The sequence below is a fragment of the Setaria italica genome, chromosome V (genome assembly GCF_000263155.2).
Source record: "Setaria italica strain Yugu1 chromosome V, Setaria_italica_v2.0, whole genome shotgun sequence".
NCBI lineage: Eukaryota > Viridiplantae > Streptophyta > Magnoliopsida > Poales > Poaceae > Setaria > Setaria italica.
This window is the reverse complement of record NC_028454.1, coordinates 2,069,240-2,092,407: the sequence shown is the minus strand read 5'-3', so window position 1 is coordinate 2,092,407 and position 23,168 is coordinate 2,069,240. Positions and strand designations below refer to the sequence as shown.

The 23,168-nt window shown below is 47.1% G+C and overlaps 4 protein-coding genes, 1 long non-coding RNA gene and 1 pseudogene across 6 annotated transcripts; 4 read left to right on the top strand and 2 right to left on the bottom strand.

Moving 5' to 3' along the window:
* Positions 1–749: 749 nt before the first annotated feature.
* On the top strand, positions 750–3,655 carry LOC101768975 (probable indole-3-acetic acid-amido synthetase GH3.12). The gene is made up of 3 exons (XM_022827226.1): positions 750–1,144; positions 1,870–2,687; positions 2,909–3,655. The coding sequence occupies exons 1-3, from the start codon at positions 750–752 to the stop codon at positions 3,487–3,489; spliced, it is 1,794 nt and encodes a 597-aa protein (XP_022682961.1). The 3' UTR covers positions 3,490–3,655.
* An 18-nt stretch (positions 3,656–3,673) lies between these two features.
* LOC111257465 (jasmonic acid-amido synthetase JAR2-like) lies at positions 3,674–4,529 on the top strand. The gene is made up of 3 exons (XM_022827283.1): positions 3,674–3,682; positions 3,867–4,153; positions 4,262–4,529. Exons 1-3 carry the CDS (start codon positions 3,674–3,676, stop codon positions 4,527–4,529), a joined length of 564 nt encoding a protein of 187 aa, XP_022683018.1.
* Positions 4,530–8,388: 3,859 nt separating this feature from the next.
* Positions 8,389–9,809, bottom strand: LOC111257216. Its single transcript, XR_002677613.1, has 2 exons — positions 9,674–9,809; positions 8,389–8,586 (listed from the first exon to the last, which is right to left on the bottom strand). It is a non-coding gene; the product is annotated as an uncharacterized LOC111257216 (long non-coding RNA).
* A 668-nt stretch (positions 9,810–10,477) lies between these two features.
* Positions 10,478–13,886, top strand: LOC101769895 (annotated as a pseudogene).
* Positions 13,887–14,394: 508 nt separating this feature from the next.
* LOC101770302 (NAC domain-containing protein 48) lies at positions 14,395–16,167 on the top strand. The gene is made up of 3 exons (XM_004967437.3): positions 14,395–14,597; positions 14,708–15,048; positions 15,129–16,167. Exons 1-3 carry the CDS (start codon positions 14,417–14,419, stop codon positions 15,915–15,917), a joined length of 1,311 nt encoding a protein of 436 aa, XP_004967494.1. The 5' UTR covers positions 14,395–14,416; the 3' UTR covers positions 15,918–16,167.
* A 2,558-nt stretch (positions 16,168–18,725) lies between these two features.
* LOC101769220 (proteasome assembly chaperone 3) lies at positions 18,726–21,483 on the bottom strand. 2 transcript variants are annotated; one of them, XM_004967436.4, is made up of 8 exons: positions 21,152–21,483; positions 20,925–21,002; positions 20,739–20,786; positions 20,611–20,657; positions 20,024–20,090; positions 19,898–19,941; positions 19,390–19,447; positions 18,726–19,101 (listed from the first exon to the last, which is right to left on the bottom strand). In XM_004967436.4, exons 2-8 carry the CDS (start codon positions 21,000–21,002, stop codon positions 19,051–19,053), a joined length of 393 nt encoding a protein of 130 aa, XP_004967493.1. In that variant the 5' UTR covers positions 21,152–21,483; the 3' UTR covers positions 18,726–19,050. The 2 variants fall into 2 exon arrangements, with proteins under 2 accessions (XP_004967493.1, XP_004967492.1); XM_004967435.4 differs by having other exon boundaries at positions 20,925–21,056; positions 21,152–21,480.
* Between the last annotated feature and the right edge of the window lie 1,685 nt (positions 21,484–23,168).

Below are 23,168 nucleotides of genomic sequence, written 5' to 3'. Positions count from 1 at the left end.
AGAAACAGTCTCCGGCTCTCTCCCTCAAAGTTGGAAGATCATATGAATTCCGACTTCAACTACCTCCAGTCTTTTGTTTGAACCCCCATGCATATGCAGCACGCAAAACTAAGCTCGTGTATCACAATGGCTAGCTATAGTCGTGGTAGCAATGTGTTGGAAACGTACGGACAAATGCAGCGGTTGGTTTGCACGCATCACCGGCTCCAGTGTAAGTACTTGGTGTATGCTGTTAAGCTGAGGGTGCACGTAGCTTAAGCATCTGCACAGCTACTGTCCCTGTTGTAGGTATTGAAATCCTATACATCCCAGCATATAAATATAAATACGGGCACTACAAAATGAACACACTAAATTATTAACCTTTAATTTGCTCCGATCCGTCGTCGTCATGAAAATTTTAGATGAAAACTTTGTGTGAATCGCTAGGAGCGCCACATTATTATTTGAGGTAAGTTAAAGTGGATTAACAATTCATATAAAAGCTAGCGTGGACTTGCAGAGTTTATATATGCGATCACATGCAATGCAATGCAATGCGCGCGCGGCATATTATATTATTATTTGAGACTCGATCAAAGTATGCTGATATTATTTGAGACTCGTCTAGCCATTGTTTTTCCTCCATATGCAGCACGCAAACTGGTTAAATATGCCACAATGTCAAATCCAGCCTCCTATAAAGCTAACCATTAGAAACAAGGATCCGAGAAGGGATTAAGATGGCGGAGAAGAAGGATGAGATCAAGATGGAGGAGAAGAAGGATGAGTTCAGCGCGGAGAAGGTGATCGCCGAGTTCGAGCGCCTGTCGGGGGACGCCGCCGCCGTCCAGCGGGAGACGCTGCGGCGGATCCTCGCCGACAACGCCGCCGCCGAGTACCTCCAGGTCCGGGGCCTCGCCGGCTGCACCGACCCGGACAGCTTCCGGTCCTGCGTGCCGCTCTCCACGCACGCCGACGTCGAGCCCTACATTGCGCGCATCGCCGACGGCGACACCTCCGCCGTCCTCACCGCCACGCCCGTCACCTCCATCTCCCTCAGCTCCGGCACCACGCAGGCGAAGCGCAAGTACCTGCTCTTCAACGACGAGATCTTCAGGTCAGCGATGCAGACGTACCAGACGTCCTTCGCTTTCAGGAACAGGTACATGTGTGGTAGCTAGATTGATGCTACGAGCTAAGGTCCGCAGTCGTCGTCTTGCCATTTCATGCACCATTTTTGTTTGTTTGTACTCGTGGAGTTTGTTGCCTAGCTCAAACCATTTTAATTTTTTTTCGCGATATCTTAAGTTTGAATCAAGTGTATTTTAGAACTTTAAATATTATTTATGATACTAGATAAGTATTAAAATTTATAGTAATATTTTTTTCATAATATAAATTGTGGGTAGTCTTTTTTTATGAAACTATTTGGAGCTATAATTTGTACTCTTACCTATAAACTTAGTCAAACTTAAAATATTTTGACCTAGGACAATTTTTTTTAAGAGTCAACGGAGGGCTAAGAAAGCTCACTTAACAATTCATTTCTTCAAAGCGAAACTATAAGATCAGGCAAACATACCTGATAAAATTAGAATTGTATTTTTTATGGAACAGAAGGAGCATTCAACAATGAACCTTAGGCACCAATTACTTGCTATGTTCATTATAAGGTGCTTAGTTTTGTTATAAGCTAAACTTTTCTAATTTTTACGAACTTTATAGAAACAGACGCCAACTTGGAACATCAAATTAGTTTCTTATAGACCCACAATAAAATATGTCTTGATAGGACATACATTTGTTTAGTATTAAAAGATCCCAACATGTATTTTTCCTATAAAATAAGATGCCCTAATTGTTTGGCTTCTTTGCCCTCTAACACAGGGCTTTCCCCGTCGAGGATGGCAAGTCGCTGCAGTTCATCTATGCCAGTAGGCAATTCACGACCAAGGGCGGTCTCACGGCGACGACGGCCACCACCAACTTGTACAATAAAGAGGAGTTCAGGAGCAACATGCGATCCATCCAGTTGGATTGCTGCAGCCCCCGCGAGGTTCTCTTCTGCCCTGACTTCAGGGAGTCGCTCTACTGCCACCTCCTCTGCGGCCTCCTCTTCGCCGCCGAGGTCCGCACGGTGTCCGCCACGTTCGCGCACAGCCTCGTGCTCGCGTTCGAGACGTTGGAGACGGTGTGGGAGGAGCTCTACGCCGACATCCGCCGTGGCGCGCCGTCGCCGGCGCGGGTCACCGATCCGGCCGTCCGGCGGGCCGTGTCGGCCCTCCTCGCCGCCCCGAACCCCGCGCTCGCCGACGAGGTCGCGCGCAGGTGCGCCGGGCTCAGCGACTGGTACGGCGTGATCCCGGCGCTGTGGCCCAACGCCAAGTACGTGAGCACGATCGTGACGGGGTCCATGGAGCACTACGTCAAGAAGCTCCGGCACTACGCCGGCGGCCTGCCGCTGGTCGCCACGGAGTACGGCGCGTCGGAAGGGATGATCGGTCCCAACGTGGAGCCGGAGATGCCGCCGGAGTCAGCCACGTTCGCCGTGCTCCCCAACATTGGCTACTTCGAGTTCATCCCTCTCAAGACTAGCGACGCCGGCGCTGCTGCTGCCGACGCGTGCTACGCGGACGCGAAGCCCGTTGGCCTGACAGATGTCACCGTTGGTGAGAGTTACGAAGTTGTCATGACCACCTTCACAGGTACGTGAATAATTCTTTCACAATGGTTTCCATTCAAGCAGTAAGTGGTGGTCCAAACTGTAGCTCTATCATTTTTATGTATTGCCACGGCACAAACAATTTTTATGCGTATGTCTCCATTTTCGTTTTTTTTTGGAACTTGCTTTAATCCGTCGGAGGCCGAAAACCTTTAATAATGAATGGTCGAGTGCAAAACTCACGCAGAGACCGAAATTAAGCAGGATTGTACCGGTACCGTTTGGGGGACGTGGTAAGGGTGGCCGGCTTCTACAACAATACGCCCAAGCTCAAATACATGGGCCGGAGAAGCCTCACGCTGTCCATCAACGTCGACAAGAACACCGAGCAGGACGTCCAACACGCCGTCGACGGTGCGGCCAAGATCCTCGCCGCCGAGAGGCTGGAGGTCGTGGACTACACCAGCTACGCCGACTTGTCCTCCAACCCCGGCCACTACGTCGTCTTCTGGGAGCTCAACGACGGCGAGGTCGTCAGTGATGATGGCAAGCTACTACTGCAGAGCTGCTGCGACGAGCTGGACAGGGGCTTCGTCGACGCCGGGTACTTGGGCTCGAGGATAACGCGCGCCATCGGGCCACTGGAGTTGCGGGTGCTGCGGCGGGGCACCTTTGAGGAGGTGCTCCGCCATTACCTCTCCCTCGGTGCGCCGGTGAACCAGTTCAAGTTGCCGCGCTGCGTGCCCCGGTCCAACTCCGCCGTTCTTCAGATCCTCTCCAGCAATACTCTGAAGGCCTTCTTCAGCACAGCCTATGACGGATCGAAGCCAGCGGCCGTACGATAAGCGTAGCAGCGTGGGAAAGTTGCAAAGCTCATGCTGCTCTCTCGCAGTTCATGATCAGGATTTGGGAGTAAATTCAGGGTGCTTAATGTGAGTGTGACAGAATTTGGGCAGTTCCAGTTAGTATGAGTGATTTCTTGGTGCCAAGCGAACTGTTCTGTTTTCTTAATGCCATCTCGTCTGGCGCATGCCGCATGTGTGTGATACGCTGCGTCCTTAGCCAAATCAAAAGGAAATCTCAGCGAATCATACGCACGTCGTCAAGTTGGAAATTAAAGGACAAATGCAGTGGTTGGTTTGTACGCATCAACGTGTCCATACCATGTTGCCACATGTGCACATCTGTACAACCGTTCCTGTTGGAATGATTATTTGTGAAGGATCGGAACGGGCGACTAGAGAGTGGCGGCCCAGGGCCTGGGCCTCGCCGATCGCACCTACCCGGATGGCTTCCGGGCCTGCGTGCCGCTCGCCACACAGACCTCGAGCCCTACATCGCGCGCATCGCCGATGGCGACACCTCCACTGTGCTCACCGCCACGCCCGTCACCTCATTCTCCCTCAGCTCCGGCACAACGCTGGGGAAGCGCAAGTACCTGCCCTTCAACGACGAGCACTTCAAGACAGCGATGCAGACGTACCAGACATCCTTCGGTTTCAGGAACAGGTAGCTACACTGACGCTGGAACCACCGGCTCCTTTCTCGATCTTCTTGTCATTTTCATGCATTCCCCATGCTTGTTTGTAATAGCTTAGTTATCTGACCTCTGTACAGGGCTTTCCCCGTGGAGGACGGCAAGTCGCTGCAGTTCGTTTACGCCAGCGGGCACTCCACGACCAAGGGCGGCCTCACGGCGACCACGGTCACCACCAACCTCTACCGTAACAAGGATTTCAAGGCCAACATGCGCTACATCCAGTCCGATCCCTGCAGCCCCAAGGAGGTGCTCTTCTGCCCAAACTTCACGGAATCGCTCTACTGCCACTTCCTCTGCGGCCTGCTCCTCGCCGGCGAGGTCCGCTCAGTGTCCGCCTATGACTGAAAACCCAACGGTATGGTGTGGTGCAGAGAAAAGAAGAAACCACGAAGCAATGTGTTTGTGTTTCTTACGATGTAAACAGACAGACGGTCATGGACTCCTGGCCCACATTTATATGGAGGCCCGTTAGAGAGAGTCAACACGTAGGGCAAATACATTGGCCCAAATAGACATGCTAGCATCATTTTTATGCACCGATTGAGTAGGACTTGTATTTGCCTTTGCCTTGGCACCATTACATTTTATAATATGTCTGCTCACCAAAATTGTATCAATACTACCGTTAACCATTTTGAGACAATTTAGCTAGCAAGAATGCACGCCTAAATGTGTCACCGATATGCAGCGTCCTTTTCGACCGGAAAACTTTTTTTACAGGAGTCCTGAAAATCTCGCACCGTGCAGGACCTTGCCCGATGGCTGACGCGTGGCGCCCTTCAGCATCGGACGTACACTCGCGAAGAGGACACCATTCCGCGGCTCCGCGTAGGCTCACGCGCATGCTCCGGCTCGGAGCCCTCGCGTGACTGGCTAGCCGGCCGGCCGCTTGGTGGAGAGAGCGTCTCCCGGCTTGGGCTCCCAAACGAGCGGCCTATTCTTTTTTATCGCTAGGTCTCCGAGTCACCGTCAACTCCCACTCCTATCGCCGGCGCTGCCGTCGTTCATCGCCGCTGCTCCACGGCCCAGTATACTAGCGACGGTCGCTGGGTGTGCTCCGAGAGGACTCAACATCTATGACCTGTGACTCATTTATATTGTTTACTTGCTTCCAAATATCACATTCCAGACCTAAAAATGAGAGATACAAACTCAATTTTATAGCACATTCATACTATATTTCAGAACCTCAAAATGAGAGACATAAACTCAATCTTTCGGAACATCCATATTTATTTTAGAACAATCTCTTTATTCGACAGAACCATACGTTGAACAATTTGATAATTACACTGCACATCTGAATGGAATAGCATCAACAATATCTTTAAGGTGGTGGCATTCCACATTCCACATTCCACATTCCACACCATTGGAAGTGGTGGCATCCTGAACCTGAAGCAATATATTTAAGGTGTTCGTTATAACATAGAATTCAGAAGCATAACAAGAGTGTTCTAGATGCAGCCTGCAGCAAAGCTGCACCGTACCTTAGGTGCCCGTGCTCCTTCCATCAAATCAAATCCATCGCCTGCAATTCAGTGTTTTTCAGATGATCCTGAAGCTTTATTGGCCAACACAATCAGCAGGAGGCCTTTGATCCTTCCTCACCTTGATTTCCTTCAGAAACAAAAAGAAATTTAGGAAACGTACTCTACTCCAAAATGCCTGAAACGATGAAGACTGATCCCAGGTAAAGATAGTAAGATTAGTTACCTGTAAACGAGCCATCTCCAGTTGTCTGAAACTCTGAATCGGCCAAACCATCCAAATCTGAGACATAAAAAATCTCTGCAAATATGTAAGCAATTCTTGCCCAAACCAATGTGCATGTACAAATGACTGAATTGATTGCAGAATCCATTGCCAAACCTGATTGGGAAGGGGGAGGGGATGCCCAGAACAGGCTTACCCCCTAGATAAATGGCATGTCATTATCACCCTTCTACGTCAATTCCTAAAAGGCTGGGGGGCTAACCAACAAGGTGACCTTAGAAGAAAGAAGAAGGACCTACTGCAAAGAATTCAACAGATTGATGGGGGAGAGGAGACTGAAGGAATAAACAGGGCCGACGAAAGGGCGCGGCTGGAAGCTGAACTGGAAAAGCTCTGGGAAGCTGAGGAAATTTACTGGCAGCAGAGGGGTGGGGAAAGATGGATGCTCAAAGGGGACTCAAACACGACCTTCTTCCACCTAGCTGCGAATTGGCGAAAATTCGGGTGTTCACCTGGCTGGCTTATCACAACAGACTTCCCAGTCCACTGGGGTTGCTCTGCAGGGAAAAAAAAAGCTGGAAAGGTGACCTAATAGGAAAATATTGGGTGGAAACCAGGCTTCTGGTGCAATCTTAGCCTCCGTTTGGCACAACGCTGGCTCGTGAAAAAACAGCTCTGGCTCTGGCTCGTATCGAAAAACAGATTTTTCTGGCTCAGGCTTATTTTGTACGAAAACGTTTGGCAAAACGGCTTCTCCTAGTGTAAAGGAGATGTCAAATGTCCAAAATACCCTTACATTTTTTTTCTCTCTTTTCTTTTTCTTTTTTCTCTTCATTTTCTTTTTATTTCTTTTCTTTTTTTCTTTCCTTATCCCCTCTTTTCTTTTTCCCTCCGCTCTCCTTATCCGATCAGCGCTCCTCTCTAATCAACCGCTCCTCTCTCTCTCGGGGCGGAGCTGAAGGCTGGCGGTGGGGTAGACCTGGAGGCTGGTGGTGGGGCGGAGCTGGAGGAGGAGCACTGCCAGGAGGCGAAATGTGCGGTCCAACTCCCGGGCGTAGCCGCGACGGACGTAGGGGGAGTCATCGCGGAGCACGCCGTCGAGGAAGAGGAGTTGCCGGAGCCCACCCAGGCGGCGGAAGAAGGCGGCCAGCATGATGAAGGATATGACAGCGAGCAGCCAGGGGTAAATAGATGTAATTTCCATGAAAGAGTAGGGGCACATGCGTCTTTTTACCGGTTGTGACGGGGATGAGCCGGGGTGAGCTACTTTTTTTGGCTTCTCCGGTGCGATAGAAGATAGAGAGCCCATTCTACGGGACTTTTTGCAGCTTCATCGGTGAAGCTCTTTTCAAAATAATCGTTTGGCAGTTGAAGCTAATAAGCCGGAGGAGAAGGTGGACAAGAAGCCGTGCCAAAGGGGCACTCAGAAACCGATGCCAAACGTCGGCCCCGCCCCATCTTGTAACACCTCACGGGGAGCACCTTGGCGGATGTAACATTTGCATAAGTGTCCTCGAACATCTCCAAACATGCTCGAGTTCAGTAAGATATGGTTGAAGTCCCGTCCCACCGGCAACCGTTCCGGCACCCGCGGCGGTGCCCGTGCCTGTGCCGGCGCTTGCACCCGCGTCCGACACCCTCTTTCGCAAGGTGTCAGCGCCGCAGCGGTCAGGGCTTGCTCTCCACCTCAAGTAGGAGGAGGCGCACCCCGTGCTGGCGAGCACAGCGGCACAAGTGCGGTGGGCGGATCGGGTCGGGGGAGGCCCGGACCGCGACGGCGTCCACAGCACCCTGCCACCTCCAGCGCTCGAACTTGCGGTGGCGTCCACGGCCGCATCCTCTGACGCCGGCGTCGACGCACTCGACGTGCTCGAAGAAACTACCGAGATGAAGTTGTCTGACCTCTGCACGAAGAAAGGAAGCCATTCGCCATCAGCTTCACTTCTATTCGGTATACAGGCAAATTTTGATCTATTCGGCTTTGTCATCCGATCACTCCACAAACTACAAATCAATTGTCATTGGTGATGCTGCGTCTGAATGGCCATGTGGTCATGATTTTACAGATTCTGCATACAACCTCAAATCTGAAAAACAAAAAAGCCCAATCTTACTGAGATGTAACAATGCAGTAAAAATAAACTGAGAAGCTTTCCAAACAGAAGTTTACTGAGATGTGAACATGACAAAGATATGCCTTCCATCTGTTCTTCAATGATGTACACATTTGCCCACGCAGAGTTAGCTGGTGCGCAGCAATAACTACATTTTTTTTAAACTCAAGAGCTCGTATCTTTATTCATTTATCCATGGTTCAGTGAGATCACGAACCACCAATTTGTTTACAAACTCTGTGAGGGGATCTACCCAAACAACACGTTGATCCGGGTCCTGGCTACAATCAATGCGAGCAAGCTCATGGACACTCCTATTACAAGATCTAGGAGCATACAAAACACTCACAGAATGGTACTGTTATGGCTCAAGATTACAACTAAATGGTACTGTTGCAGTACATCACATATTATTAATTGTCTGCAATGAGCTATGTACAATCATACAAATTTTTCTTGCACGAGGTGCATTTATATACTCTACTATCAATACAAAAGCTAGCCAACTTCATAGCACCAATCCTTTTCCACACAGCAGCATCCAAACTACCTTGCTCCCTCCAATCAGAATACTGCAAGCAAAGTTTGACATTACTAGCAGGAGATAATGTGTCAAGTAACAAAGTGATTGGTTAAGAATGACAAGATGAATGATTTCTTTAAAATATATAATACATTTTCCTACACTGAATGGTGCATTGTGTGGTTCTTGTGGTGGTTGTACATCCCACACCCAAAGTGGCTTCCAATTGGATCACTGATTCCATATCAGACTACTTGTCTGGCAAATCAAGTGCCACAGCATTGCTCATTTTATTTTCGAGTTCCATCCTTTCTGAAAGTTCAAGACATTCAGTTCAGGAACTTGTTGTGCCTGCGCCTACTAAACAATCAAAATGCAAAAAACATACTGCGATTGTTTTTTCCTAATCAAAATTAATATAAAGGAGCAAAAATTAAAGTCCAGGGAGCTTTAATATTGAAGTGAAATAGGTATGATAATTTCAGCTAGGTGCTTTAGGGTTGTGTTTAATAAGTAATGATTATAGTTGCTTTGTGAGTGAAATGGAATAACTCAAACCTCCAGCTAACATTTATAGTATTTTTTTCACCTATTTTAACTTCACATGAATCATATTGATGTTTACATCTTAATCAAGGTACAAATTCCTGAAATCCTACCCAGCAATCATTTGCATATATGGTTTCTAAACATAAGGGCCATCAGAAAAAATAAGTGGATGAACTAAACTATCCAACAACAGTGCTACTTTCAGTTAAAGTTCCTGAGTCACAGTTTTTTGCTTCAAAATTTAAAGAAATCCCGCATATCCTGAATCTTTCAATCATAATTTTAAACATGGTTTTAAAAGTGAAATATTCAAGTCGGCAGTTAAAAGGTTTGTACGGTGTTTAACTTCAACCAATTTTAACTGATTTAATAGCAAACACACATCAATACCGTGAGTCATGTTTTTACAGCTAAACAGAAACAATGAGTTGAAACTAGGATCGGAGAGATCAATAGCAAATCCAAATAAACATCTAACATTTTTGCATCCTAAATAACATGTAGGGGACTTTAAGTGGTTCAGCACAATACAAGAAGTAGAAAAAAAAATCCTCACCCCAACACCATTAGCAGGCTCGTTGCCATACCTGGGGTGCTGCAATAGCAGCAAAGCGAGGATGGGGCCTCATCAGGGTGCGAGATGGGCAGACCAAAGGCACTGGCAAGACGCCAATCGGGCGCATTGTGCCACCACCCCGGTCTATTCCGCCACCTCCGCCGCTGCCACCTAAACCATCGTCTGACCTTCCTCCAAGATGCCCCCAAGATCGATTAGAGTAGACTTAAGGGCACGGTGCACCATTGGAGGAAACTCGAGAGCTCAAGGGGAGGGCATGGCTGGTGGGGAGCCATGGCTCCGGACCTAAACCCTAGCTCGATTTGTTTGGAATTTGGGGGAAGAGCGGCACTAGCAGGGTATGACGATGGAGTGGAGTCTGGAGGAGATGTTAGAGGAGAGCGTGTTGTGTAAATGTTCTGTCTGACAGGGTGCTTCGTGCGAAACTTACAAGGTATTCCTAAGCTTCATCTGGTTTGTTGCAAAATTGAGAGGCTCATCTGGACCGAAGGTTTTGCATCCAACGGATACGTTTCGGGTTTCTAAGATTGCACAATGCGTTTTAGCTAAATTTGTGTGGAGATGTTTTAAGGAAGTCTTGGCGTGGGATAAGGCGTCCTCAAGTTTACAAGAGGTTATGGGGGTGTGAGTCCACATGGGGGTGGTAAGGTCAGTTTGGCAGGGTTTTAGCGTAGACATGTTGCATATCCAACAAGATTAGATAACACTAGCTCGATCTAAAGTTGGAACTTGGAAACGTCAAACGTCCTCGAACGTACCGGATCTTTGATTTGAACTTGTGCTCCTTCGTGTAATCATGTAATCATGTCCTCCTATAAAATCCAATGGGAGGATCTTCAACATTTCTGTCCAAAACAAGAAGCATTAGTTCATCAAGTGGCAAGATGATGATGATGTCGGGGAAGAAGCATGATGAGTTCAGCGGCGAGGAGGTGATCGCCGAGTTCGAGGCCCTGACGCGGGACGCCGCCGCGGTGCAGCGGGAGACGCTGCGCTGGATCCTCGCCGACAACGCCGAAACCGAGTACCTCCGGGACCGGGGCCTCGCCGGCCGCACCGACGCCGCCAGCTTCCGGGCCTGCGTGCCCCTCGCCACGCACGCCGACGTCGAGCCCTACATCGCGCGCATCGCCGACGGCGACACATCCGCCGTGCTCACCGCCAGGCCCATCACAACCTTCTCCCTCAGCTCCGGACCACGCAGGGGAAGCGCAAGTACCTGCCCGTCAACGACGAGCTCTTCAAGCTGACGATGCATGTGTACCGGACCTCCTTCGCTTTCAGGAACAGGTACGTCGACGCCATGCATTTCGTCTCTGATTGTTACTACGATTTCATCCGATCGATCTCGACGTGCAGGGCGTTCCCCGTCGACGGTGGCGGCAAGGCGCTGCAGTTTGTCTACGGCAGCCGGCGGTTCACGACCAAGGGCGGCCTCACGGCGACCACTGCCACCACCAACCTGTACCTTGCCCAGGGCTACAAGGCGGCGGTGCGCGGCATCCAGCTGCCGAGCTGCAGCCCCGACGAGGTGATCTTCGGCCCGGACTTTGCCGAGTCGCTCTACTGCCACCTCCTCTGCGGCCTGCTCTTCGCCGGCGAGGTCCGGGTCGTGTTCGCCATGTTCGGCCACAACCTCGCGCTCGCCTTCGAGGCGTTGGAGCGGGTGTGGGAGGAGCTGTGCCACGACATCCGCCGCGGCGCGCCGTCGCCGGCGCGGGTCACGAGCCCCGCCGTCCGGCGGGCCGTGTCGGCCCTCCTCGCCGCCCCGAACCCCGCGCTGGCCGACGAGGTGGCGCGCAGGTGCGCCGGGCTCACCGACTGGTACGGGGTGATCCCGGCGCTGTGGCCTAACGCCAGGTACGTGCACACCATCATGACGGGGTCCATGGAGCACTATGTCAGGAAGCTCCGGCACTACGCCGGCGGCCTGCCGCTGGTCGCCATGGATTACGGCGCGTCGGAGGGGATGGTCGGTGCCAACGTGGAGCCGGAGATGCCGCCGGAGTCAGCCACGTTCACCGTGCTCCCCAACACTGCCTACTTCGAGTTCATCCCTCTCAAGACCAGCGACGACGGCGCAGCCTGTCCTGACGCGAGCTATGCCGAGGCGGAGCCCGTCGGCTTGACGGAGGTCACCGTCGGCGAGCACTACGAAGTTGTCATGACCACCTTCGCAGGTACGTTCTTTCAACTTAGCAGTTAGCATACCATCGGCTCAGTCGAGACCGTGCCACTTAGTGATTTGCTTTCCATTTTCCCAGCAGCCTCAAGCACGCAATATAAGAGAAACATTGAGTACGGAAATAAGATATAAAAATACTCACTTCAACAAAACTAGCATTCCAATTCCAATCATGTACATCTATATCTAAGCACAATCTTTTTCGAAAGAGCAACGAAAGCTTTACCACAAGTTTTATTAGGAGAAGAAAAATAAAAGATTAGGCGATCTTTTAAGTTGCATCAAGCCCGTCCAAATCCATTTGCCGTGGCCAGTGCGGCGATCTGATGAGCATTGGCAAATGGAAAAAAAGATTAGGCGGTAGGCATTAGGACCTTTCGATGGGTCAAAACGAAAGGACAAAAGGACTTAAACGAACCTAGGGACCAAACGTACGTCTACAAAGCGTACCACGTCGCCGTGTAAGTCAGTCCACCGAACGTATTTGGACCGTATATGATCGCTTGACGTCTTGACATATCAATCTGTACGTTTTGCAACTTGTTAGACTAAAGTATTATAATATTACAAGTTGTTGTAGGTCTTCCACATCAATTTAAAAGTTATTTTCCAAGTTACATGATCACAAAACATTTGTCAATCAAATAATATATTTTATCTAGCATCTGTAAGGAACCCAAATTCGTTGGTCCATTCAACGAACTCACCGTTTGGATGGATACATGATCGTCTTTAGAAAGACACATAAAAAAGTATCTCATATTATCTTATATGTATCAAGAAAAATAATAGCTAGCACAAACGGAGAACTTGACGCAAAATGATCTCTAAAAATTAAAATATATCGAAGAACTTTTTAGTCACCTTCATCCTTCGATTTTTTACCACCCGCTGGAGTTTGAAAAGCACACTGAAAAATACACTGAAAAGATAATAAGGGAAAGAGATACTTGCCAACGCCATCGTCACACACAAGACTTTAAAGATCGCAATAACCACTTGCTGCTAATTAACAAGATCTAGAAGACGTTGAAAGAACATCGACGACTGAGAGATCACCCCAAGCAACACGGGCTTATAATGCTTCACCCCTAGAACATATATGGTTGAAGAAATCGGACCGGCACAGAACAAACTGAAAGAAAAGGTTGACGCCGCTGCATTATAAAAGCCACTAGATTGTTTTCCTTGATCGACATACCCGACCGTCAAAATCCAAAGAGAGTTTATATATCCGGTAAAACCTAGCTCTTAACATCGTCGAGGTTGAGAGAGACCCGAGAGATCTTATTCCGGTGCGCCATGGTCGCTACCACTCCACCGATGCCACATGAAGCTAAACCCTATGGAAAATTAGGACCTACTAAAAACTAGCTGATCCCCGCTCCTCTCTTACCGCTGATGAGATCGATGGATGCAATTTACTCCTGATTAATCTTGTCTATGTGCATGGTTCAAAATGACAAGCAGGGTTATACCGGTACCGTCTAGGGGATGTGGTGAAGGTGGCCGGGTTCTACAACTCCACCCCCAAGCTCAAGTTCGTGTGCCGGGGGATCCTCACGTTGTCCATCAACGTGGACAAGAACAATGAGCAGGACGTTCAACTCGCCGTCGACACTGCGTCCAAGATCCTAGCCGCCGAGAGGTTGGAGGTCCTCGAGTACACCAGCCACGCCGACGCGTCGTCTGACCCGGGCCATTACGTCATCTTCTGGGAGCTCAACGCCGAGGCTAACGACGATGTTCTGCAGAGCTGCTGTGATGAGCTGGACCGGGCCTTCGTTGACGCAGGGTATGTGAGCTCGAGGAAGACGAAGGCCATCGGGCCGTTGGAGCTGCGAGTTCTGCAGCCGGGCACCTTCCAGAAGGTGATGGATCATTACCTCTCCCTCGGAGCTCCTGTTAACCAGTTCAAGTTGCTACGGTGTGTTGCCAAGTCCAACTCTAGCGTTCTCCGTATTCTCTCTAGCAGCACCGTGAAGGTCTTGTTCAGCACAGCCTACGAATGAAGCTAGTCGGTGAGTCAGTGACTCAAATAAGCAATTCTTATGGTAAAAAGTTTTGAGTAAAATCTAATGAATAACTTTTGATCTGTGAATATGAATATTCATCTTTGTCTATCTATGTTTCTTTTATGTTTTTTTATACTTCTGAGGTCGTGAGGTGACATCTTGCAAGTGACAAATTCCTCTAAAAGAAACTTTCTAAGAATTACTCAGCACGTTTTCAAATACGTTCTCACATACCTGAGCAAACCCGATCATCCTCAACTCCATGTCTCCATCACCTACTAACACTGACAGAACGTCGCGGGATCTCCATCTGACACCAGGCCCAGAATTTGGAAAGGAATTGGATTCGGTTCCTCTTCCTCCGGCCTGCTTCTCCTCGTCCGGCTCGAATTCCAGCAAGAACCACGGTCCAAGTCGGCTGGCGTCGCAACGGACCGACGATGATTCAGTTGAGAGTCGAAACGAAACGCAGCCACGACGGCTCCAACGGGCCCTTAACTTTCCTCTCCGGCGACTGGGCTCGACGCCTTGACTCGACGGCGGCGTCTCGGCGATGATGGCAGGCGGGTTTCTGACGAAGCACGGGTTCCCGTGCGGCTACCGCTTCGTGCCCACGAATCTGGAGCTCTTCTCCCTCCTCTCCGACAAGATCGACGGCGCCAAGCTCCGTCCGCCGCACAACAGCATCTTCCACGACGTCCCCATCCTCGACTACCACCCCGAGGAGCTCTGCGGTCCGATCCATGCATCTCCATCCCCGCCTCTTCTCCGATCCCTCCTCTCTCCTAATTTCTCCATATCTCTGACGTCCGATCCGACATTGCCGCCGAGCATATCCTTGCAGAGAAGTTCAGGAAGGACGCGGAGCACCGCTGCATCTACTTCTTCAGTCGGCGGGTGTTCAAGAAGCAGGGGACCGGCGGCGGTGCGATCATCCCCGAGGGCAAGAAGGAGCCGCGGCCGGTGCGCGCGGCCAGGGGCGGCACCTGGAAGGCCTCGGGCGGCGGCAAGCTTCTGTGCTGGCCGCGGAACAAGGGCGGCTTCGTCGCCGGGAGGGTGGTGACCATGGTGTTCTATGATCACGGCGTCGACAAGAGCAACTGGGGCATGCATGAGTTCACCGTCCCCGTAGACAAGAGGCTGAGGCTGAGCTCCCTGCCTACCAATTTCTCCAAGTATATACGTGTCAGTATCCCTCTCTTCTCACACACAAATAGACTTTCAAACTTCCAAAGCTAATTTAAGTAAATTTTGGCTAATTGTAGTTCGAAGACCTGGCCCTGTACCGCATCTACATCCTCAGGAGCGGCGACATGGAAATCGAGAACGCCGCCGGGAGCAGCAGCCTGCAGATGCTGGCAAACGCCAATGACCACTTCTCGGCGTTGTCGACGGCGGTGGCGCCGTGCCTACAAATTCAGCCGTCGTGGGGTGTCTTCGCCGCTGGCGCCTCGATGACCTCACAGACGCCGCCGCAGCAGCATCCCGGCGTTGACCATGCCCATTACTACCACCATCAGCCCGCGTTCGGTGCCGCGTCGGCCGGTGCCGCCGCCCAGCAGCAGGCGCACAACGTGTCAGTGCACGGCGCCGGGTTGCCTGGTTACTCGTGCCAGTTCGCGAGCCCGCCGGCGCCGGCGCCCATGCCACCAGCCGCCGCAAACCCGGCGGCACACCAGGCTCCCGCGACGGCGGCCCAGGCGCACGGCACCAGGCAGGAAGCCGGTCACTTCGGGGCCACGCACTCGCCGTGTCCCCCGCCGGCGGAGCAGCACGCCACCGCCACGACGGAGCCGGCGCATGCCCAGTTTGCAGACCGCTTTAAGCCGGTGGAGGAGGCGGCGCCGCCCCAGCTGGAGGATATCGTGCTGACCGCCGAAGACTACCGCATGGGCATGGCCGACGCGGACGAGTACCTCGGGGCCGGCATACCGGACTGGGATCTCCGCTTCGCGCCGTTCGATCGACGAGCACAGCTTGCACTTCACGATGGAGGAGATCCTGGGGTTGGGGGACCCGGCGTTCGACGAACCGCCGGCGATGGAAGGCGATAGCAATTCAGGTTGCGGAGAGGATTACAGCCAGGCAGGTGGCACGCAGCAGGAGGCACCCGCCGCACTTGGTTGCTGCTAGCTGTTGAGAGGTGCGTCTTGGCTTCAGTCTAGCAATCAAGATTAGTGCCCCTTATTACTTGCTCGGTTTCAATCAATATAGGTCAAGTAAAATTTACTTAGGCCCGTCCGCCATCCTTGTATACAAGGGATTTATGTTTTGAATTTTCAAATTTTCACAAATTTTTGCAAAGCTTCCCCTGCCTAGGTAGCAGAGGCGACCGAAGATTCTCTCGAACATCTGAAAATCCCCAGTCGTCTCATGTTGTTTTTTAATAATGGATAAATAATCCGGCTTCAACCTCCTCATAGAGGAGGAATCAGTCCCACAAATTATTACATTTAGTATGCTTGCACTACATACTCACATGCACGACTATTGTTTATATCTTCATCATACATGATTAAAAATCAATTCGTAAACTAAAAGACCATCCATCGGAGGTGAAAAAATGAAGCACCGAAGTCTCCAACATCCGGCATGCTTGATCATCGTATCCTTTTGCTCATCATGACGTTGTAATTGCACCCATTGTCAGAGCCAATAAGTTCCCCTGAATAAGACCTGCATAAAAGTTTTCAATTGACATTTATCAAAAACCACATCATTTCTCGTTAGCCAAATTATCCAATGTAAAGCCGCCGCCCTGTCAATAAGTTTAAGTTTGGTTTGTGTCCCCCTTTTTTATCCAATTATTGAATAGATCATTGGTGTTAATTGGAGAAACAATATCAAACACAATATGTACAACCCTCTACAGGAATCTAGCATAAGCACAATCAAAAAACAAGTATTTAATGGACTCTTCCACGTTACAAAAGCAATAAGATTTACTACCATTCTGATTCATTATTGCTAGATTATCTTTTGTCAATATAACCCCATTCTTTAAGTACTCCAAAAAGATTTTGATTTTTAATGGTAACTTGGTGCGCCAAATTTCCTGTGACACTTTAATTCCACTATTAACAAGATGCTTATACATAGAGCGTGTAAAGACCATATAAAGGTACCTCTTCCCTCCTGCAAATTTATATTTACTAATCCTGGTACCAGGTTATGCCATTCTTGTAACTTATCACCTACTAAAGCCCTCCTAAAGGATATATTTAAATGTGCTGAGTTACAAACTTCTGCAACCGTAGTATATCTTCGACCAGCAATATTATAGAGAGATGGATATTGTAATTTCAATGTCTAGTTACCCAGCCATATGTCTTCCTAAAACCTAAAATTTGTGTGCCCTCCTACAACTTAAAACTACCTACACTAAGGAACTTATTCTTCACACTCATGAGACCCATCCAAAAATAAGAGTCTCCTAGTTTCTTGTTAACTTGACCTAAAGTCTTTTAAGTACATATTTCTCAGCAACTCTTGCCAAATTCCATCCTCGTTACACAGTTTAAAAAGCCACTTACTCAGTAAACACTTATTCTGTATATCAAGGTTTTGTATTCCCATCACTCCTTGTTCTTTTGGATGGCACAAAACACTCCATTTTACTAATCTATATTTCTTTTTATGTTGATCATATTGCCAAAAAAAATCTCGATCCGTAATAATCTAATTTTTTGAGAACACCCTAGGGATCTCAAAAAAGGATAGCATGAACATTGGTAGGCTTGATAGCACCGAGTTAATCAACACTAGCCTTCCTCCGGCAGATATTAAGTTTCCTTTCCACCCACTTAATCTCTTCTCGAAATGTTCTTCTATTGCCTTCCAATCATTATTGGTCAGCTTTCTATAGTGCATTGGAATACCAAGGTAGCGAAAGGGATATGAACCTAGCTTGCATCTAAACAAACTCGAATATATAGTTTCTTGTTGTTTAGCTTGACTAAGGTAGAAAATTTCGCTCTTATGGAAGTTAATTTTCAGACCTGATAATTGTTAAAAACACATAATAGTAGTTTCATATTTTTTGCCTTTTCAATATCATGGTCCATGAAAATCACAGTGTCATCTGCATATTGCAGTATAGACAAGCCATCTTCTACCAAGTGTGGTACAACCCCTTGCACTTGCCCATCCTCCTTTGCTCTAGCAATGATGATAGCCAGTATATCGACCACTATATTAAATAGTAACGGTGATAGCGAATCACCTTGCCACAAACTTTTTTAGTTTGGAAGTATAAGCCTATTTGTTCGTTAACCTTTATGCCCACATTTCCTCCTTGAGTAAATACTTGTATCCAATTACACCATGTTTCTGAGAACCCTTTCATTCTTTAAAATCTGTTGCAAGAAATCCCACTTTATTTATCATACACTTTCTCAAAATCAATTTTAAAAATAATTCCATTTTGCTTTATTGTATGTAACTCATGAATTGTTTCATGTAGAATGACTGCCCCCATCTCATGTTGTGGTTTTCAAATAGTTTCAAATAGATGCTGCAAAAAAATTCAACTAATCACTGTATAGGTTTGTTTCTTCAATTTCCGGAAAAACACAGAAAACACATGAAAGTAAATCAATGGGGCTTGTTTTATTAGCCTAGCCTCCATGGGAAGCTTGTTCTTGCTTGGCTAGGGAAAGTGGGATTCATGTGTTAGTCCGAGGAATGCAGGGTCCAATGTGTTGGATAGTACTCCCTCCTTCATCCTTAAATATATGACGTTTAGGACAAGCAAATTAGTTGGTTTATCCTAAACGTCATAACGGAGGTATCATAAACGTCATATATTTAAGGACGGAGATAGTAACAAATTGCTTGCAACGTGAAAGAAAACACACACAAGATGCTCCCCGGAAAAGTGATTATGTTTAGCTTCAGACTCAAATCTTGGCAACAGAATATTACAACCATGCAGGAACACCAACTGGAAGCCTCAACCACCCACCTCGCCCGTGGTAGGACAATATATATCGATATGGGACTGCTTAAAAGTTAAAACCGTCCTATTGTGTTTGTTAAAGGAGAAAGAAATTCTAACTGCAGAAGTTCTAGAATTTCATACGTCATACAACGAGGGTTCATCTTGCTCAATTTTATATGTTCATGTCAGCATCTTTGTCGATGGGCTGATTATGCCCATCCCAACTCCAGCTCAGTTAATCAAAACCATCACCAAAGACAATTCTCAATCACAGCTGAAATTATATCCTTCAGTGTTCCCTGCAAAGTCCAAAATTGTTATGGCATTAGGCATATGTTGTCACCAGACTCTACATTAATTATTTCAACTGGAAACTATCCAGAGTGATATGCGTAGCACTCATTTCACTATGGATCAAATTTTAAAGATTCATCTGACTGTTTCCAGGAGTTTGGAAAACTAAATCAACTGTAACCCACATTGTGATCGTGCTGGTTCAGCACTTATTTGGAGAAAAACGGCATTGGCTTGGGATCATCAGATATATTATTAAAAACAGTCACACAAAGTGAATTTTCCAATCTTACCTGAGAATGCTCTTTCAGGCCAAGAGAGATCACCAATGACCGGGCTGAACCACTGCCACTACAAAAATGATGTATAATGCTGTGTAAGTTCTCACTGTATACTATTTCTTTGTGTACCCAATAGTATGAAAATGGTGAATCAATCATCAGCAAAAGGAACAGTTAATGCTGGTGTTAGGAATAATGATAACTAAATTTGTGATATTAGAAGCACAGAAGTTATTTGGAGAATACAGACAAACAATTATAATTGAAGAACCATTTTACTGGAGAATATATGCAGAGATGTCCAAGAACGGTATAAAAGAGGAGCTCCTTGCTGCTGACTGTTTTCAAACAGTTACCACTACAACTAATAGACAGGTATAGACATCGTCTGGCATGCAGCATAGGGTCATAAGTGCATGCAGTTTGCCATGACATGTAAATGTAAATAGAAAAATGTAATTAAAGACATTGAGACCGGAGAGAAACCAGACCGCAAAAGTAGGTGGTGAAGGAAGCAAACCTTATGTGCTCAATAAGTTGGCGTGCACAAGCTAGTAGGAGCGGCTGCAGTCACAAAATTTTGTACGCTAGTTAGTCCGTGCATGTTAAGACAAAATTTTGATGGCTGATGAACTAATGAGCTTACCTCATCTCTCTTCCCAAAAAGAACAGATACATTGTAGGTTGGGTCCAAGAAAACACTTTCATCTTTCCTATTGAGGGGGATTAAAGATTAATAAAAATACACTAAAGAAGGTTCAAGTTAAAAGGAACATAACAACGACTGCCTAAATTCAACATTTCATTTAAGGCCAACATTCTTAACATAGAGATCTCCAGAGATACTAACTTTCATCTCCTGAAGAAAGATCATTCAATAAGGTTTTACAAGTAGTCAAGTACTAGTAACTAGTAAGAAATCATTGAATGTTTTGCAGTATAAAGGCATTATCTTGCATAAAGATTTAGGCATGTGAATAATCTGGAAGTTGTGACATGATATGCGTGTGGCTGCAGTGTTTTGCAGAATTTGCTTCTAAATAGTAGAGTCAGCGAAAGTATGTGTGGAGGGAGCCTGAGTACTCTTTCAAAAGGATCCAACAAGATTGTTGCAAAACAATGTGAAAGAAATAGCATGGAGAAAGCTACATATACAGAACTGATAATGCAACAAACAAAATTCAATTTTCACATGTTCAGGAGAATGAATTTGCATAAGGATAGAAACCATACTTGGCAGCTAGTATGGTTCCCATGCAGCCAATTTGGGTCACAATCACCTGAAGATTTAATAAAGATGAACATCTTCGACATGTGAGAATCATGACTCAACTGAATAAGAACTGAGACCTGCAACTTACCATAAAGGTATCTTCATATTTACTGATAACAATGTCTGTCTTATTGCCCTACAAAACCCAAAAGGGGAAAAAGGAATAACCAACGCTATCTTTACAGTATGCTACTACACAATAGATTCATCACAATCGCTTAATCTGACTAAAATTTGACACAATTTTGAAATCTTTCTGCAGCAAGACAGGTACCTTGATATCTAACGAGAGGGACTGATGCTGCACAGGGAAGTGAGCACCGGATTGCGCAGAGTTTATTGGCACCTCCATCTACCCAATCAGCAGCAGGGGCACGCCCGATAATGTTTGAAAAAAAAATCGAAGCTAGTAGGTGAAATACGTGGTCAGATCCGAATACAAATATCATCATTAAGGTTTTGGGTGTTCGATTTCGCACAGCAGGAAGGGAAGGGGCATACCTGTCGGATGCTCGTCGCTGGGGAAGAGCCCCACGAAGAACTGGCCAAGGTTGGCGCCGCTCGCGGCTCGCCCCTTCGTCGCCGCTAGGAAAGGAAGGCCGGGAGAGGGAGAGGGAGAGGGAAAGGGAGAGAGGCGGAGCGGCCGCCGCGGCAGTTGCCTTGCCGGTAGGTAACTCGCTAGAGGGCATGGGCAGTAGGCACCGTTGGATTCGATCCTGACGGCCGAGATGGCATTTAGAAAATCTGCAGGTGATTGTGGTCCCTGTTAACAAGATTCAATTGTAATTTGCATGTGACGCTGGCAACATTTTTAGCAAACACTCGGGAACATCTCGTAGCGTCATTCTTCAGGTATTATTAAGCAGCGGTGTGTTTTCTTTGAACTCATTCGTACTATATTATAAGGTTTAAGCCTTATCGTTTAGTGCATTTAAAACATAAGAGTTTATATTATTAATAAGTTAAATACTTCAAAAAATGAATAATAATGGCAGAATTTTGGATCCTCCTAATATAAAAACTATTTGACTACAAGCACAAGGTCTGTCACAGAAAAAAAAAAGTTTTTTTAAGCAATACATCAAAGTGAAAGTAGAGGTGAATTGAAAAGAGAAATGTAGATGATAAGAAATAGTATCGCACACATCATTACTGAATTTATTTAACAACAACACACAGATTTTAATTGCCAAGGGACTCGAGGAGTTTTAAATTGCCAGTGTTCACTGCAACATAGTACCAGATAGATCGTTTCTTGTTAGGTTCAGAAACCAAAAGCCTCGAAGATATGTTAGCTCAGTTGGAATTTCACCAGTGATAACATTGCCTACAAATCGATACCGGTCATTAGCGCAATTGCCCCCTAAAATTCATAAGTCTGCAATAGGTCCAGACTGATGGTCGGATGTTTCTGATTTTTATGAGAATTTATAAAATTTATCTATTTTTTTAACATGTCGCGTGAGGATTAACGTGGAGGTTCGAAAAGGAGTTTTCAATTAGTAATAGTAAGATAAAATAAGAATAAGATACCTCAATGAAAGGACATAAAGCCCAATGTTGTTGGCGGTTGATATCTCACCTGAGAACATATTGTTAAAAGAGATTTAGGGAATAAAGAGTATCAGATCCTAGATGCCTGAAGGAAATAAGACCAGATAGTTCATTCCATGAGAGGTCAAGGGACTCGACTACTCGAGGAGTTTTAAATTGCCAATGCTCACTGCAATGTATATGCAGTACCAGATGGATGCTTCTTGATAGGTTCAGAAACCAAAGGCCTTGAAGATATTATTGCCTGACAAATCGATACTCAGTCAGCATGAGAAAAAGTACGATTAAGTAAAATTGATATGGTATAGTTAGATCGCTTAGAGCTATTTGCGGTATGAGATTTGTAAAAACCAACGGTGAAAGCATGCATCGAAATGTAGTTTTTGAATTCCCGGTCCTTCCTTTTTTCTTTTGGTTTTGGTTCCTGGTTTTTTCTATTTTTTTATCTTTCGGCCTTGTTTTGTATTTGAACCCTTTTGTTGTTTAACTCATTAATAAATTCAGTAGGGGACACCCTCCTATTTCTTCAAAAAAAATGTAGTTTTTGAATTACTTGCACAAACCTGAGATGCATATGCTGTGCATCTATCGTGGGCTGTGAACTGTCATACCATGTCGAATCCATGCTTTTACAGCGAGCTGAATGACTACTCAAAGATTCAGAGCCTCAGGGGATTCATTGCGCTGTACCTGTCGATGTCCCTCAAGCTTGAATACCAGATCGAATCCGTCCGGGGTCCAGGAGACACGATCATTCATCCATCAGTTGCACACACTTCAACGCCCTCACACATCTGGCATCTGCACGTGCTGGAAACAAGTGGCTAGCAGCCCAAAGGCAAGAACACGTGATCTTTCCTTGGCAGGAAATGCGTGGAATGGCCATGATCCATGGCGACCGGTCGATCACTGACCGGAGCTCGAACAGGCATATCCTGTCCTGCAAGTGCCGCCGTGTTCAGGA

Excerpts from the sequence above, each read along its gene's own strand:
- LOC101769220 (XM_004967436.4), bottom strand. The coding sequence starts at position 21,002 with ATGGAGGTGCCAATAAACTCTGCGCAATCCGGTGCTCACTTCCCTGTG. Across the intron at positions 20,091-20,610 it reads GGAACCATACTAGCTGCCAA|GAAAGATGAAAGTGTTTTCT; the intron begins GTATGGTTTCTA and ends CCCCCTCAATAG. Across the intron at positions 19,448-19,897 it reads CAACTTATTGAGCACATAAG|TGGCAGTGGTTCAGCCCGGT; the intron begins GTTTGCTTCCTT and ends TCATTTTTGTAG.
- LOC101770302 (XM_004967437.3), top strand. The coding sequence starts at position 14,417 with ATGATGGCAGGCGGGTTTCTGACGAAGCACGGGTTCCCGTGCGGCTAC. Across the intron at positions 14,598-14,707 it reads CCACCCCGAGGAGCTCTGCG|AGAAGTTCAGGAAGGACGCG; the intron begins GTCCGATCCATG and ends ATATCCTTGCAG. Across the intron at positions 15,049-15,128 it reads ATTTCTCCAAGTATATACGT|TTCGAAGACCTGGCCCTGTA; the intron begins GTCAGTATCCCT and ends GGCTAATTGTAG.
- LOC101768975 (XM_022827226.1), top strand. The coding sequence starts at position 750 with ATGGAGGAGAAGAAGGATGAGTTCAGCGCGGAGAAGGTGATCGCCGAG. Across the intron at positions 1,145-1,869 it reads TCCTTCGCTTTCAGGAACAG|GGCTTTCCCCGTCGAGGATG; the intron begins GTACATGTGTGG and ends CCTCTAACACAG. Across the intron at positions 2,688-2,908 it reads TGTCATGACCACCTTCACAG|GATTGTACCGGTACCGTTTG; the intron begins GTACGTGAATAA and ends GAAATTAAGCAG.
- LOC111257465 (XM_022827283.1), top strand. Across the intron at positions 4,154-4,261 it reads TCCTTCGGTTTCAGGAACAG|GGCTTTCCCCGTGGAGGACG; the intron begins GTAGCTACACTG and ends ACCTCTGTACAG.